Genomic DNA, 12,567 nt, shown 5'->3' on the forward strand with positions numbered 1-12,567 from the left:
GTTTGAAACATCAAACAGAAACTCAAACTGTTCGATGGATCTGTTCACAATATAACATGCAGATGTTTGTCAAACAGTTTATTTCAGGAGGAACATGCAGAGATGTTTCACGTTGTCTTTTTTCATGTTGGAGGACATCACTACATCACTGTGCTGGCAGTGGTAACTGTACGCCATTATTCATTTTTTAGACAGTACATCACATTTAAACTCCAGCACATCAAAAGACACTGAAGAGCTGTTAACACCTGTAGACTGACAGCTGACGTCACTTCAGATGACGCCTGAAAGGAAAGGACGTTCAAAAACATGTTTCCTTGATTCTTCTTCCCTCACATCTTTTCCTGCATCTCTCCCTTGTATCTTAGGTGGGAGGGACTAAGACACAAGGATACGACTCAAGTGAGCAAAGCAAGGAGACATTTAAGACAAATAAGAAGCAATCACTGTGGACTTTATAGAAGCATAAATGCAATTCCATTTTCTTTGCCTTTGTCTGCAAGATGAAACCAAAACAGAGAATCCCATTAAAAAGTCTGCAGTACAGCAGCAGAGAGAGTGAGGAGAGTTACTGAATAACTCAACTTTGATTTGGAAGGGAAATCACAACATGACACGTTTACATTACTTTCATTTTCAGATGCTTTTGTCCAAAGTGACTCACATTTTTTTACATACACAAACAATTTTGGATTGAGTGTGTTGCTCAAAGACACTTGGACATGTGGACAAAAAGAGCTCAAGTTTCAAACCACCAACCTTGTGATTAATGGCCGACCAGCTCTGCCAACAGAGATAACTGAGCTATTCATCACATCTTAGTTTGTTTAGTGATCAAAATGCCTAGAATCTATATTTATTATTAAAGTGTATATTGTATGTATGTTATCTGCATTACAGACTTGCTGATTGCGGACTCTCAGAGACTCACTGTGAAGTTGTGGCTTCAGCTCTGAAGTCCAACCCCTCCCATCTCAGAGAGCTGAATCTGAGCTGGGACAGTCTGTCTGACTCAGCAGTGAAGCATCTGTCTGGTGGACTGGAGAGTCCAAACTGTAGACTGGAGACTCTGAGGTCAGTTCACTGACTGTGTTTTCCTCTCGTTCATCTTATATTTACCCGATTTCAATCCATAACGGTTTTAGACTTAATAGTTTTAAATTAAATTTTAAAATTAGTTTGATTAATAACACATTCAGAAATTACAAGTTTTCAAAGTTTGTCAGTCCAAACGCCTGAACTTCGGTGGCCCTGAAGTGCAAATCACAATGACAAATAGGAAAACACAACAACAAATAACAAAAGACAATCACAAAAGCAGAAAACACAACAACATGAACTTCTAATGGAAAAGGTAAGTACCTGCTATGGACAAAGCTTGTTGCTGATTGGATGTTCTCCCATTGACAAGGATCATCGCTGATTGGACGGTTCCATTGGGGTCTGTGTAGTCTCTGCCCAAAGCTGTGTTCAACTTGATTCATAACAAGATAAACAATCAATGTTTTACTTTGTTTTTCTGTTTTTCGTGTGAATTAAAAACAAAACAAAACATGCTTTTCCCATTTTAGTCTGCAAATTGGCACTTGGAATACAAAGAAACCCAATCCAGAAAACAACTTCTTTTTTGCTATAGCATAAAAAAAAAGTATATATACGTATATAGATAGATAGATAGATAGATAGATAGATACAGGGAGTAATTTGAGAAAAAATCAGAGGGAGATCTTTTCAAAACGTTTTTATTCATTCATTCATTCAAATAAATCACAATCACAGTGGGCCTATCTACACTATTAATGCATATTGTGCTATTTCTCGCAGCTGCAACGGTAACACTTAAAAAATAATTATGAATTTATAGATAGTTATGCTGCTTCACCCATAGACCATATCTAAAATAAAAATAAAATATTTTTCTAAAAATCCAATTAAAGCACTGCAACATGAGAACACTCTATAGTGCAAACAACCACAGAATCAGAAATGGACTTTCACTGTCAGCACTCACGCTCCCATGGCAGTCGAGATGACCGCGTCTAGGCTATGTGTTGATGCAGTAAATGGATCAGAGGTTTTACATTACAAACAGCTGTTCACTTTCTTTACCTTCATTCGCCTGAAAATGACACCAGGCTGCTACAAAATAAGCACACACACCTCTACACACAGCAGACTGGTCGGATATACCTTGATATTCTGCTTTTTATGAAGGAGCGTCCGTTTACCTGGGCTCATCAGCCTCTTTTACAACTTTCTTTTTACCAAAAGTAGCGTCTCATTTTACTCTTGAAACACATTGAAGTGCAAACACTGTTGTGTAACATTAATTACTAAACTATGCAATAGTTTAGTAAGTAATTTTACATTAGTGTATAAGGTGAGATACATTAAAATTATTGCTGAAATAGCGATTTGATATAATCATATTAATGGCTTCACCAAATTAATTATTTTTTTTACTAGGCCAACTCACTGATGAAAATAACTTCTTCATCTGTCTTCTCTTCAGATTTGTGATGATGTGTGTTCATGTTGTAACACTTTGAACCATCCAGACATTTCCTAAAGAAAAGCCTTCTTTTTGTTTAGCTGTCGTTATCATGTTTACTATGATTGCTCAACTGTTTCACATCTATGTGACTGGCTGAGAGAGCGTTAATCATCACACCCACTGATCTATATTCACCGTCATCCATCCCTTTTGAATGTTGCACTGCTGCACGTACATAGCAGGTGCACACGGAGATGTCCACACAGTCTGAGCTTCAGACCCACTACGCTGTTCTTGTCATTGCACTTATTCAGTTAAATTAGGGCCCAAATGTATTTAGCACGTCTGTCCGAGTGGAGGTACTATGATTTATTCGAATGAATGAATAAAACTTTTTGGAAAGATCTCCCTTTGATTTTTTTTTTCAAATTAGTCCCTGTATTTGTCTGTCTGTCTGTCTCTATTTATCTATCTATCTATCTATCTATCTATCTATCTATCTATATACATATATATATATATATACATTTATATATATATTCTATAGCAAAAAACAAGGTGTTTTCTGGATTGGGTTTCTTTTCTATTCCAATTGCCGATTTGCAGACTAAAACAGGAAAAGCATGTGGTTTTTGTTTGTTTTTTTTAATTCACACGAAAAACAGAAAAACAAAGTACACATACATTGATTGTTTATCCTGTTATGAATCAATCCTTCCTGTTAAAAAGATGGACAGTGCGTCCGTCCAATCAGCGATGATCCTTGTCAATGGGAGAGCATCCAATCAGCAACAAGCTTTGTCAATAGCAGGCACCTACCTTTTCCATTAGAAGTTAATGGGTACATCTCAAGTCTCTTAATTTATGTCTCCTCGCTCCTCGCCTGAACTGGAAGTTGTTCCTGATGCGCCATTTTGACAGGCGTCCCAAGTCTCTTATTCTACTCCGAGGAGTGAGGAGCGAGGAAATACAAGAGCGGCCTTCACGGAAGTCTTTTACCAGCCGACACGCCCCTTATTGGATATCAGTTATTGATTGGACGCTGCAGCTGATCAGACTGATCTGATACATCACTGCAGTTTCAGACAGAAGTGGAGACAGATTACAGATTAAATTTAAATGTATCATTCCCAAGTTTTATGCTTTATTTATTTTCTGATTCATCATAGTTAAAAATCTGTTAATTGTCGGTCTGATCAACAAAAGAACTGTAAACAACTTTCTTCATTTATTAGAAAGATTTTTTTTTCATGATGTTATTTCCTCCAATAAACTGTTTCTTGCTGACAGTCAGACTCTTCCTGACTTTAATTTAAAACACATTTATATTTTACATAATTTATCATCATTTCCATTCAGTCACATGTGAGGCTGAAAATTCCTGAGCGTTGGGGTTTGATATGAGTTAAATCATTTCCATTTGCCCTGAAACATTTAGCCAAATACATATTTCCCAGTGTTCAGGAGACATCCTGATCATATTCTGGGTTATTGAATGATGAATTCACTATCAGGATTATCAAAAAATACAGATGCAAATAATCAATAAATAGTATAAACGCATTCTGTGAGTAGAAATGGTTCCTGTGCGTCTGAGCAGGACACAGTATAAATGCAGAATGCAGGTTTTTATTTAGGTGATTGTTAAACAGGTAACAGGCTGCAGAGAGAAAACAGCTGCTCTAGCGGTGGTAACTGTGAACCTTTTATTAGTATTAGCACAGTGCACATGTGTGCAGACACAAACTCCATCAGAAGTTTCTACAGCTGTTAAAGCCGACTGACAGCTGATCCAGCTGTGATCAGCTGTCGCTGTCATCAGAAACGGACGTCGCTTCACATGATGCTTCAGAGGAGAGGACGTCTCATGTCTCTTAAAACAAATTTCCTCGTTTCCTCTCCTCGCTTGGTTTCCTTGCGTCTCTCCTGCATCCACGGTGGGAGGGACTAAGACGCAAGGAAAACACGCAAGTGAGGGAAACGTGGATGCAATTTAAGAGACTTGGGATGCACCCAATGTTGTTGTGTTTTCTGCTTTTGTGGTTGTTTTGTTTTGTTGTTTTGTTATTTGTTGTTGTATTTTGTTATTTGTTGTTTTATTTGTTGTTTTATTATTTGTTGTTGAGTTTTGTTATTTGTTGTCGTGTTTTTTTCATTTGTTGTTGTTTTGTTTTTTGTTGTCGTATTTTGTTATTTGTTGTTGTGTTTTGTTATTTGTTGTTGTGTTTTGTTATTTGTTGTTGTGTTTTTTGATGTGCTGTTGTGTTTTCCTATTTGTCGTTGTGATCTGCACTTCAGGGCCACCGTACTGAACAGCTGGTTTCACTTTGAACTTAGTCACTAATTAAAAAAAGACAAACATCTGCAAGAAAACTGTTGACACACTCACTTTAAACTTATACAGGCCAACAGACACAAAGATAGCAAATCATATTTCCAAATGCAGTTTGTATCTGTAGTCGTGTCTGAGCTGCCACCAACAACAAGTGACGCTTCAACATGTGCATGATGCTTCCTGTCAGGAAATGATGTCACTTTGTGTAGCTGCACCACCAGTAAACAGGAGCATAAATATAGCCCTGCAGGTATATTTGTAAAGGATCGTTCTAGGTTATATCTAGGATTAGGAGAACATGTTTCTCACTGTGCTCAGTGCACATCTGATCAATTTATTGATCAGTGTTGACATGAATATGTGTCTGAATGTTGTGGTGACATTTGGATGATGTCTGTAGAAGGCTGACATGATGATGATCCATAATAACACAATGACAACGTCACTCATTTTAGTGAAAAGCTCATTGATGAGGACATAATACTGTTGAACTACACATTTAAAACCTGAACACACCTGATGGATTATGATGGATTTTTATCTACGTCATTTATTCTTTATTCAGAGTGATCAGATGCGATTTGTCAGAGATCAGCTGTGCTTCTCTGGTCTCAGCTCTGAAGTCCAACCCCTCCCATCTGAGAGAGCTGGAGCTGAGCCGGAACAGGCTGTCTGTCTCAGCAGTGAAGCATCTGTCTGCTGGACTGGAGAGTCCAAACTGTAGACTGGAGACTCTGAGGTCAGTTCACTGACTGTCTGTTACTATTGTTGATCTTAATATTTAACAAATGAACCTAATTTATGTACATACATAACTTACAACCATGAAGTTATTTTTTCCATATTTTCATTTTTTACTGTACAAAGTTCAGTCTGTAGTTATAAAAGATGACTGATTCTTAAAGAAACTGTAGAAAATGTCCACTGTTAGTTGTTAAAGTCAATTAATGTTCATAATTTTTGGTAAAGAGTCACATCTGTATACAGAAGATCCTCTCAACTAATATCTGTTTTAAATGGATCAAGTTTACTTCCTTCAGAACACACACGCACACACACACACAGGGACACAGAGATCAATGCAGGTGACCTCAGAGTCTGCAGTCCACACTGTAGACTGGAGACTCTGAGGTCAGACACCATTTCTTACTGCTGTGCTGAGATTAATATGATGTGACAGTTGTGGTGACACTAAACTGCAGACATAAAGCTGATATTATGCTGATCCACACTGAGGATCTTAATGGGAAAGTCTATTTTCTTCTTCAGTGGTTTAGTCCATTGACTGTGTCAGAGCAATGTTGAGCTGCACATTTAAAACCTTCATATAACAAGAAAAATCTGCACTGGATAATTCACTCTGAACCACTGAAACTTTTTTTGTTTTTTATGTTTGACAGTTTTTAACCTGCATCCTGTTGGGTTCAGGTGTTTGGAGTTTCCGTCTTCTAAACTTTAGAGCTGGACAAAAAATGAATAAAATAGTTGTGATTAATTGCAATTCTTTTTTAAATGATCAAAAATCGATTCTTGAAATCCAGAGAAAACTTTGCGTTTGCACCTTTAGTCAGTAAACATGTGTACATGTACACTGTGTTGTGTGTATGCAGTGGTTACTTATTGTAAATGGTTCAGTTAGAACTGCGTGACGTGTAAAATGTCTACTTTGTGGAAATCGAGTTATTACAATGTGCACAAAAATCTGATTTCAAGTTTAAAAGTAAGGTAGATGCTAGCTGCTATATTAGCTGCCCTGAGTCATGACAGTCCCATAGAAGGACGGCGGAAGGAAGATTGTGGTGGACGAGCTTGAAAGAGGCAGCGGGAAGAAATCAGGAAGAAAACAGAAGAAAGAAGAAGAAATTTAAAGTTACAGTGATGATAGAGAGAAAGAAAGAAAAATCCACTTGGCTGGAACAAAACTGACTGGGAACAAGGACAGATTTGGAGTTCTGTTGAACAAACATGAAGTCGCTAGTTGGATTAAGGACGAACTTGGCGATGTCAACTTAGTTGATGTGAAAAGAAATGGATTGATCATTGTTGGATGTGTCTCACAGACACAGCTGAAGAAGTTGTTGGAAATATGAGTTAGATGGTTAGCAGGTGTCATGTTTCACACTTCATAGAAGAGTTCCAGTAAGTTGTTGACAGTCATTGAATGATCAGGATGAGTGACGGAGAAAGGTTTGAAACAAGACCAGGGGCCAGATGCATAAACGATACGTACGCACAAAAACCATGCACACGCCATTTCCCGCACATAAACTGGTATTTATAAACACAGAATGTGCGGTGAGAATGTGAACACCTCACGCATACTTTAGACCAGGCGTACACATGTTTTTCCTAAGAGATCTGAGGCTGATGTGATGAGGTGGAGATGAAATATAAGCTGAGAGACAGAATCTTTTAGTAAAACATTGTTTGTTTAGGTTGATAACCAGCTGCACTGATTGTGTGTGTCTTTGGGTTTTTTTGGGGTGTTTACACAGATATTTGTAAAATGCCAATCAAAGGCGCATTTATTAAGTTAACATTGATTAATTACTTTTGTGTTTAATTTTGTCATTCCTTTAATTTCCATAGGAGCCAACATTTTATTTTTCTCTTATTATTCTTATTTTATCCTTAGTTGTGGCACACCTTGTAAAGTCGGTTTAGATATGAGCTACAAACTACAACATTGATTCCATTTCTGAGATATTACTGCTGACGATGGTTTACAGTCCATGTGATGAATTAATGATACGGATGGTATAAAGAGCCGCACAGCCGTGTGTAATGGTGACGCGTAATGACAGCTATTCTGACTGTTGGAGAAACTCGCCGCTGCAACACAATTTAGTGAAACTGCACTTCTTCTTTCCCGTTTGTTTCATTGACAGCTGTACAGACTGATGAGGCAGGTGACCAATTGATATGAAAACGGCTGGTTCAGGGTGTGTCTTCATCCATTTATGGTTAATTGTGGGAGTGGAAATGAGGCTCGTGCACGTGCGCCCAGTTCCTCAATGATTGAGATTTATAAAACAGAACCATGCGTACGCACGGCTTTATAAATCTGATGAAAAGAATGCGTCTGCATGTTTGTGGCTTTATGCGTACACACAGTTTTAGTCATGAATCTACAGAGTTTTATGCATCTGGCCCCTGGTGTGTGCATTTTGAATGAGAAATCCTGCCTGACAAAGTATTCTTAGATCATATCAGTGACCCAATAAGGCTGTTTGTTCCCAAACCCATTCAGTGCAGACGTTGTTGGAAATGTGGACACAGCTGGCTTGTGTGTAGACATGATTTGGGGATATGTGGTTAATGTGGAGATGAGACGTGCAGCAGCAGAAACTGTGAAAAAGAACCCCAGTGTAATCAGTGTGGGGGGAGACATGAGGCAAGCAGACTGTCCAAAGAGAAAGAAAGAGATGGAAGTCATGAGGATCGGGTCCAAGAGAAGGCTGAGCCATGAGGAAGCAGCTAGGAATGAAAAGATTCAAGAAGTGAAGGAGAACTAATCAGGTAGGAAGCATGATGAATATTGTTTTTGTGAGGACAAGATGAAGTTCTGAGCACTTCTGTCCATGGTGATTAACTGTGCCGCTGAGGCAGAAAGGAAATCTGAGAGAATAGAGATTATTACTGGAGAGGAAGTGCAGAGGCTGCTGAGAGGCTTTCAGACTCTCTCAGAGCCTCGATTGAGAAGTTATATTAGAGAATGGGATGAGGGTGGGAATATATATATTAGTTTTATTTAATATAAAATCATTTAGATGAAATAGGAGAACTGAGTCTTATTTTCATTCCAGTAGAAGGCAGTATGACAGTCCATGTGTTGCATTATGGGATAGCATTTATGTTGTGTAAATGTGCATAATGATGAAGCCCTTGCAAGTGATGCAGGTCTTTTATTATTCTTGCTCAACTGTTTTGCACATGTAGGCCTAAAAAATATAGCTGTGTCATGTTTGAGTCTTTTTGCATTTTTACTTGTGTTTGGCTGCACAACATGAGTTTGTATAGATGGAGTCACTGGTGGAGCTGCAGAGTTTAAGAGGTGAAGTCACTACGTCTTTATTGAAGTAGCAGCATGTTGTCATTAATATTAAGGAGAGCTCTTTTTCACTGTTTGTATTTGACAGTTTTTAACCTGCATCCTGTTGGGTTCAGCTGAGTTTCCATTTTTATAAACTTCTACATTCAATCAATCAATCAATCCATCAATCAAACTTTATTTATATAGCACCTTTCAAACAAATAAAATGCAATTCAAAGTGCTGCACAAACGACTGAGAAAACGTAGGATGTTAAAAATGGATTTAAAGACTAATGAACACCAAAGCAATTAAAAAAGCAAAAAAGGTTCAATAAATAAGACAACAATAAAAAATGGGTAGTTAAGATAATAAAATATAAATAATAAAAGATAATACAAGCAATAAAAATAACAAAAAAGTTGTCAAATACTACACATTATAAATAGATTATTAAAACAGTAAAATGTTAATAAAAACAAAATAAAATGAAATAATTTATAATGATCAACAGTAAGATCTTGATAAAACAAAATAGAATAAAATAAATCATGATGATAAATAAAATAAGTATAAATAATAAAACAATAAAATGCTAAAACACTACATAAAAGCCAGACTAAACAGATGGTTTTTAGTTCATGTTTAAAAATATGTATATTTTCAGCTGCTCTCAGATCCTCTGAAGGCTGTTCCAGCAGCTTCTAAACCTTCACATCTGTACAGATTATGAAACATTGAATGATTTAAAAAAGGAACTTTGTTTTCTAAAGTGACGTCATTTATTCTTTATTCAGATTGGAGTGGTGCAGTTTGTCAAAGATCAGCTGTGATTCTCTGGCCTCAGCTCTGAAGTCCAACCCCTCATCCCATCTGAGAGAGCTGCATCTGAGAGGAAACTACAACCTGCGGAGCGAAGACGTGAAGCTGCTGTCTGATCTTCAGGAGAGTCCAGACTGTAGACTGGAGACTCTGATGTGAGTAGAGAGTTGGAGTCAGTCCGTGCTGGTTTCAGCAGTATTGTATTAAAAACAGTTAGTATCAAAGCAAAGATCCAGTATTTCCTGGTGAACCTTCAACCTTCTCAGTGGCTGCTTTCCTCAGTGAAGCTGTGAGAGGAGAATGGTGACAGGCTTCAGGATTGGACAGAAAGACAGAGAGAGAGAGAACAGTCAGCCAATCAGATCAGCCAGAAGTTGTTGTGATCATGTGTTTGAGTTGATGTGAAGACGACTGTTGTTGTTGTGTTCATGTCTGCAGGAAATAAAGCTGGATTACAGCTGACAGCCTTACAAGATGTATAGAGACAGTGGTCCTCATCATCAAACTGTCCTACCATCAAATCTGACCTGAAAGTGTTTGTTCTCTCATTTCAACACTAAAGAATTGATCAGTTCATCTTTGTCAGAGCTCTAAGATCAGTCTGACTGCAGCCTGCAAATCACTGGCTCTGATGTCACACAAGCATCATTACGTTTAGTAACCATGTGGTCTTTATACAGACCAGAACCTCTGCTGAAGTCCAGGAACCACAGCAGCTGTTTAGCTGAGAGCTCTGACTGATTGTCATGTGATGATTTAACAGCAGGAAAGATCTTCAAATTCCACAGAGACTCTGTAGCTTTCAACTTTTCTAACAGTTCACATGTATCAACAGTAAATCCATCAGTAAACTGATGAATGAATGTCTCTGTTTCTGCAGTAATGATGTGTTCATGACTCTCAGCACTTTATTTCCTCTGTGTACTTGAGTGAAATCTGCAGAGTAAACAGACTTGATAGCAAAAGTCTGTGCAGGTGTGTGAGCTTGGAGCTCAGTGTGTTCACTCCAACACATTAACATGAGAGCTGAAAGGAAGCAGGCTACGCTGCACAGCTGTTCCACTTCTGGTCTGAACAGGACTGAAGTCCCTGCTGCTCTTTATACTGGATGTGCTGCATCACTGACTGATAACTGATGAAGTGAGTCTCACTAAACACTGATTTATGACCTCTGTTGTTTCTTCTTCTCTCATCAGATGGAAGGAGTGGTGGTATGGATCTCTGTGAGCGTGCGAGTGAAATTCCAGGAGTGTGTTGAGAGAGGATCAGCTGGATCCTGATGATCCATCTGGACCGGAGTCTGGATCTGGATTTTGTCATCTTCACTTAAGTCTCTTAACTGACTACAAACTGAACAGTTATCTCTGGATTTTGTTGAATCAGCACTTTACAGCTGTGTTATACATGAGCTGTTTGATGCAGAAAAGATTAAAAACAGGTGTTATAAGTCAGACTCTGACCCTGGGCCCATATTTATCAAGTGTCTCAGAATCACACTGAGAGTTAACGAGGACTAAAACTAATTAATGAAGCAGAAGAGAATTTACTGTGTACAGCAGGAGAAGGATTACTCCTGGGAGAGAGTGAGACATCGCTGTTTTACCACAGTCAGAGCAGCAAAGTAGAAATAATGATGACGTGTTGTAGTTTTCTCACAGTCTCAGCTGGAAATATGAAACAGTGGTAATTTGGTATATTATGTGTAAAGGCAGGTAACCAGGTGGGTAACTTACCAAGGTTATGGAACAAAACTATGATGCCAAAATTCATCATAAGATGATATTTACAAAGTGTAAAGAAAGCCTGAGAAATAAATGTAGCCTATATGTTAATGAAGATAACAGGTAATTAGACTCAGCTGTGTGAAATGATCTTGGTTCAGCCAAATGGTTTCACAGCCTGTAATAGTGCTGCATCTTGCACATATTGCACAGACACATGTTGCAAACCCTCTCCATGAAGAACATCTTCTCTTCCACTGTCCAATTCCTCTTTCAACTACTCCCCAAGTTAACTTGTGTTCTCTACATGAAGGTAAATACAGCGTAACAATAGAAACATATATTGTTCAGGTGCATCCTCCTCTCTCAAATATCAGGCTGTAGCTCTGCTGTTATTTGAAGGAGCCTCAATAAAAAATAAGCCTATAAAATATTTGAGCTGTTGTAATGAAGTTGAGATATCCTTCATTATGCAGCTGACATGATTCTGTGTTAATCAAAGTTTTAGTGGGCTGTGACTGAGGACCCTCGTCATGCTCATTATCTTTACCACGTGCATTAAGCCAGATCAAAGTTTGATTCATGACTTCCATCATTGTCGCTTCTGACAGAATCGTCACTGTTGCACAGCTGCATTTTCCCCGTTACCATAAAGTGCAACATTGTGAGGACGTACTGTATTTATTTAAATGATGTTCTGTAGAAACATCATGTGTTCTCTGCATCACACACAAAGTCAGTCTCACTAATGATTTTTAGTCCAAACAATCTTTTAATAAGCTCAGTGTCATCAAGCGTTCCCAAAACATCTCTCCTCTCAGGGAATATCTCTGCCTGAACTCCATCTCCTGCAGCTCCTAAATATTGGCAGAGATAGGAATCATTTACCAAGTTTGGAAAGTTGATAAAAGGCTTTTTCTCCTAAAAGTAGAAGCAGAAATGCGTCACTCTGATCATTTTTGGCCAGTTAGGAGTGATTTCCTGCTCTGAGACGCTTGATAAATACGGGCCCAGATGTGACAGATGTGACAGATTGGATGTCCACAAATTTCATTCAGTTAAATTGTGAAAGAATTTATCATTGGTCCAGAAAACCTGCATGCAGGTCAAATCATATCTTGGTTCTGTGGTGAGAAACTTTGTATTTTTTGATTCCAGTCTAAG

General features: G+C 38.2%; 1 protein-coding gene across 6 annotated transcripts in view; it reads left to right on the forward strand.

The window, feature by feature from the left end:
- Nucleotides 1-11,333, forward strand: part of LOC137183701 (protein NLRC3-like) — a 247,621-nt gene extending 236,288 nt beyond the window's left edge. For 4 of the 6 annotated variants that reach the window (XM_067590943.1, XM_067590949.1, XM_067590950.1 and 1 more), the window contains 4 exons: nucleotides 901-1,074; nucleotides 5,395-5,568; nucleotides 9,658-9,837; nucleotides 10,879-11,333. In XM_067590943.1, the coding sequence (XP_067447044.1) occupies nucleotides 901-1,074; nucleotides 5,395-5,568; nucleotides 9,658-9,837; nucleotides 10,879-10,909 (559 nt within the window). In that variant the 3' untranslated portion in view covers nucleotides 10,910-11,333. The remainder of the gene's footprint in view (nucleotides 1-900; nucleotides 1,075-5,394; nucleotides 5,569-9,657; nucleotides 9,838-10,878) is intronic. The other 2 variants (XM_067590946.1, XM_067590944.1) reach the window with 1 other exon arrangement.
- Nucleotides 11,334-12,567: the final 1,234 nt, after the last annotated feature.

Source organism: Thunnus thynnus, chromosome 5 (assembly GCF_963924715.1).
Source record: "Thunnus thynnus chromosome 5, fThuThy2.1, whole genome shotgun sequence".
NCBI lineage: Eukaryota > Metazoa > Chordata > Actinopteri > Scombriformes > Scombridae > Thunnus > Thunnus thynnus.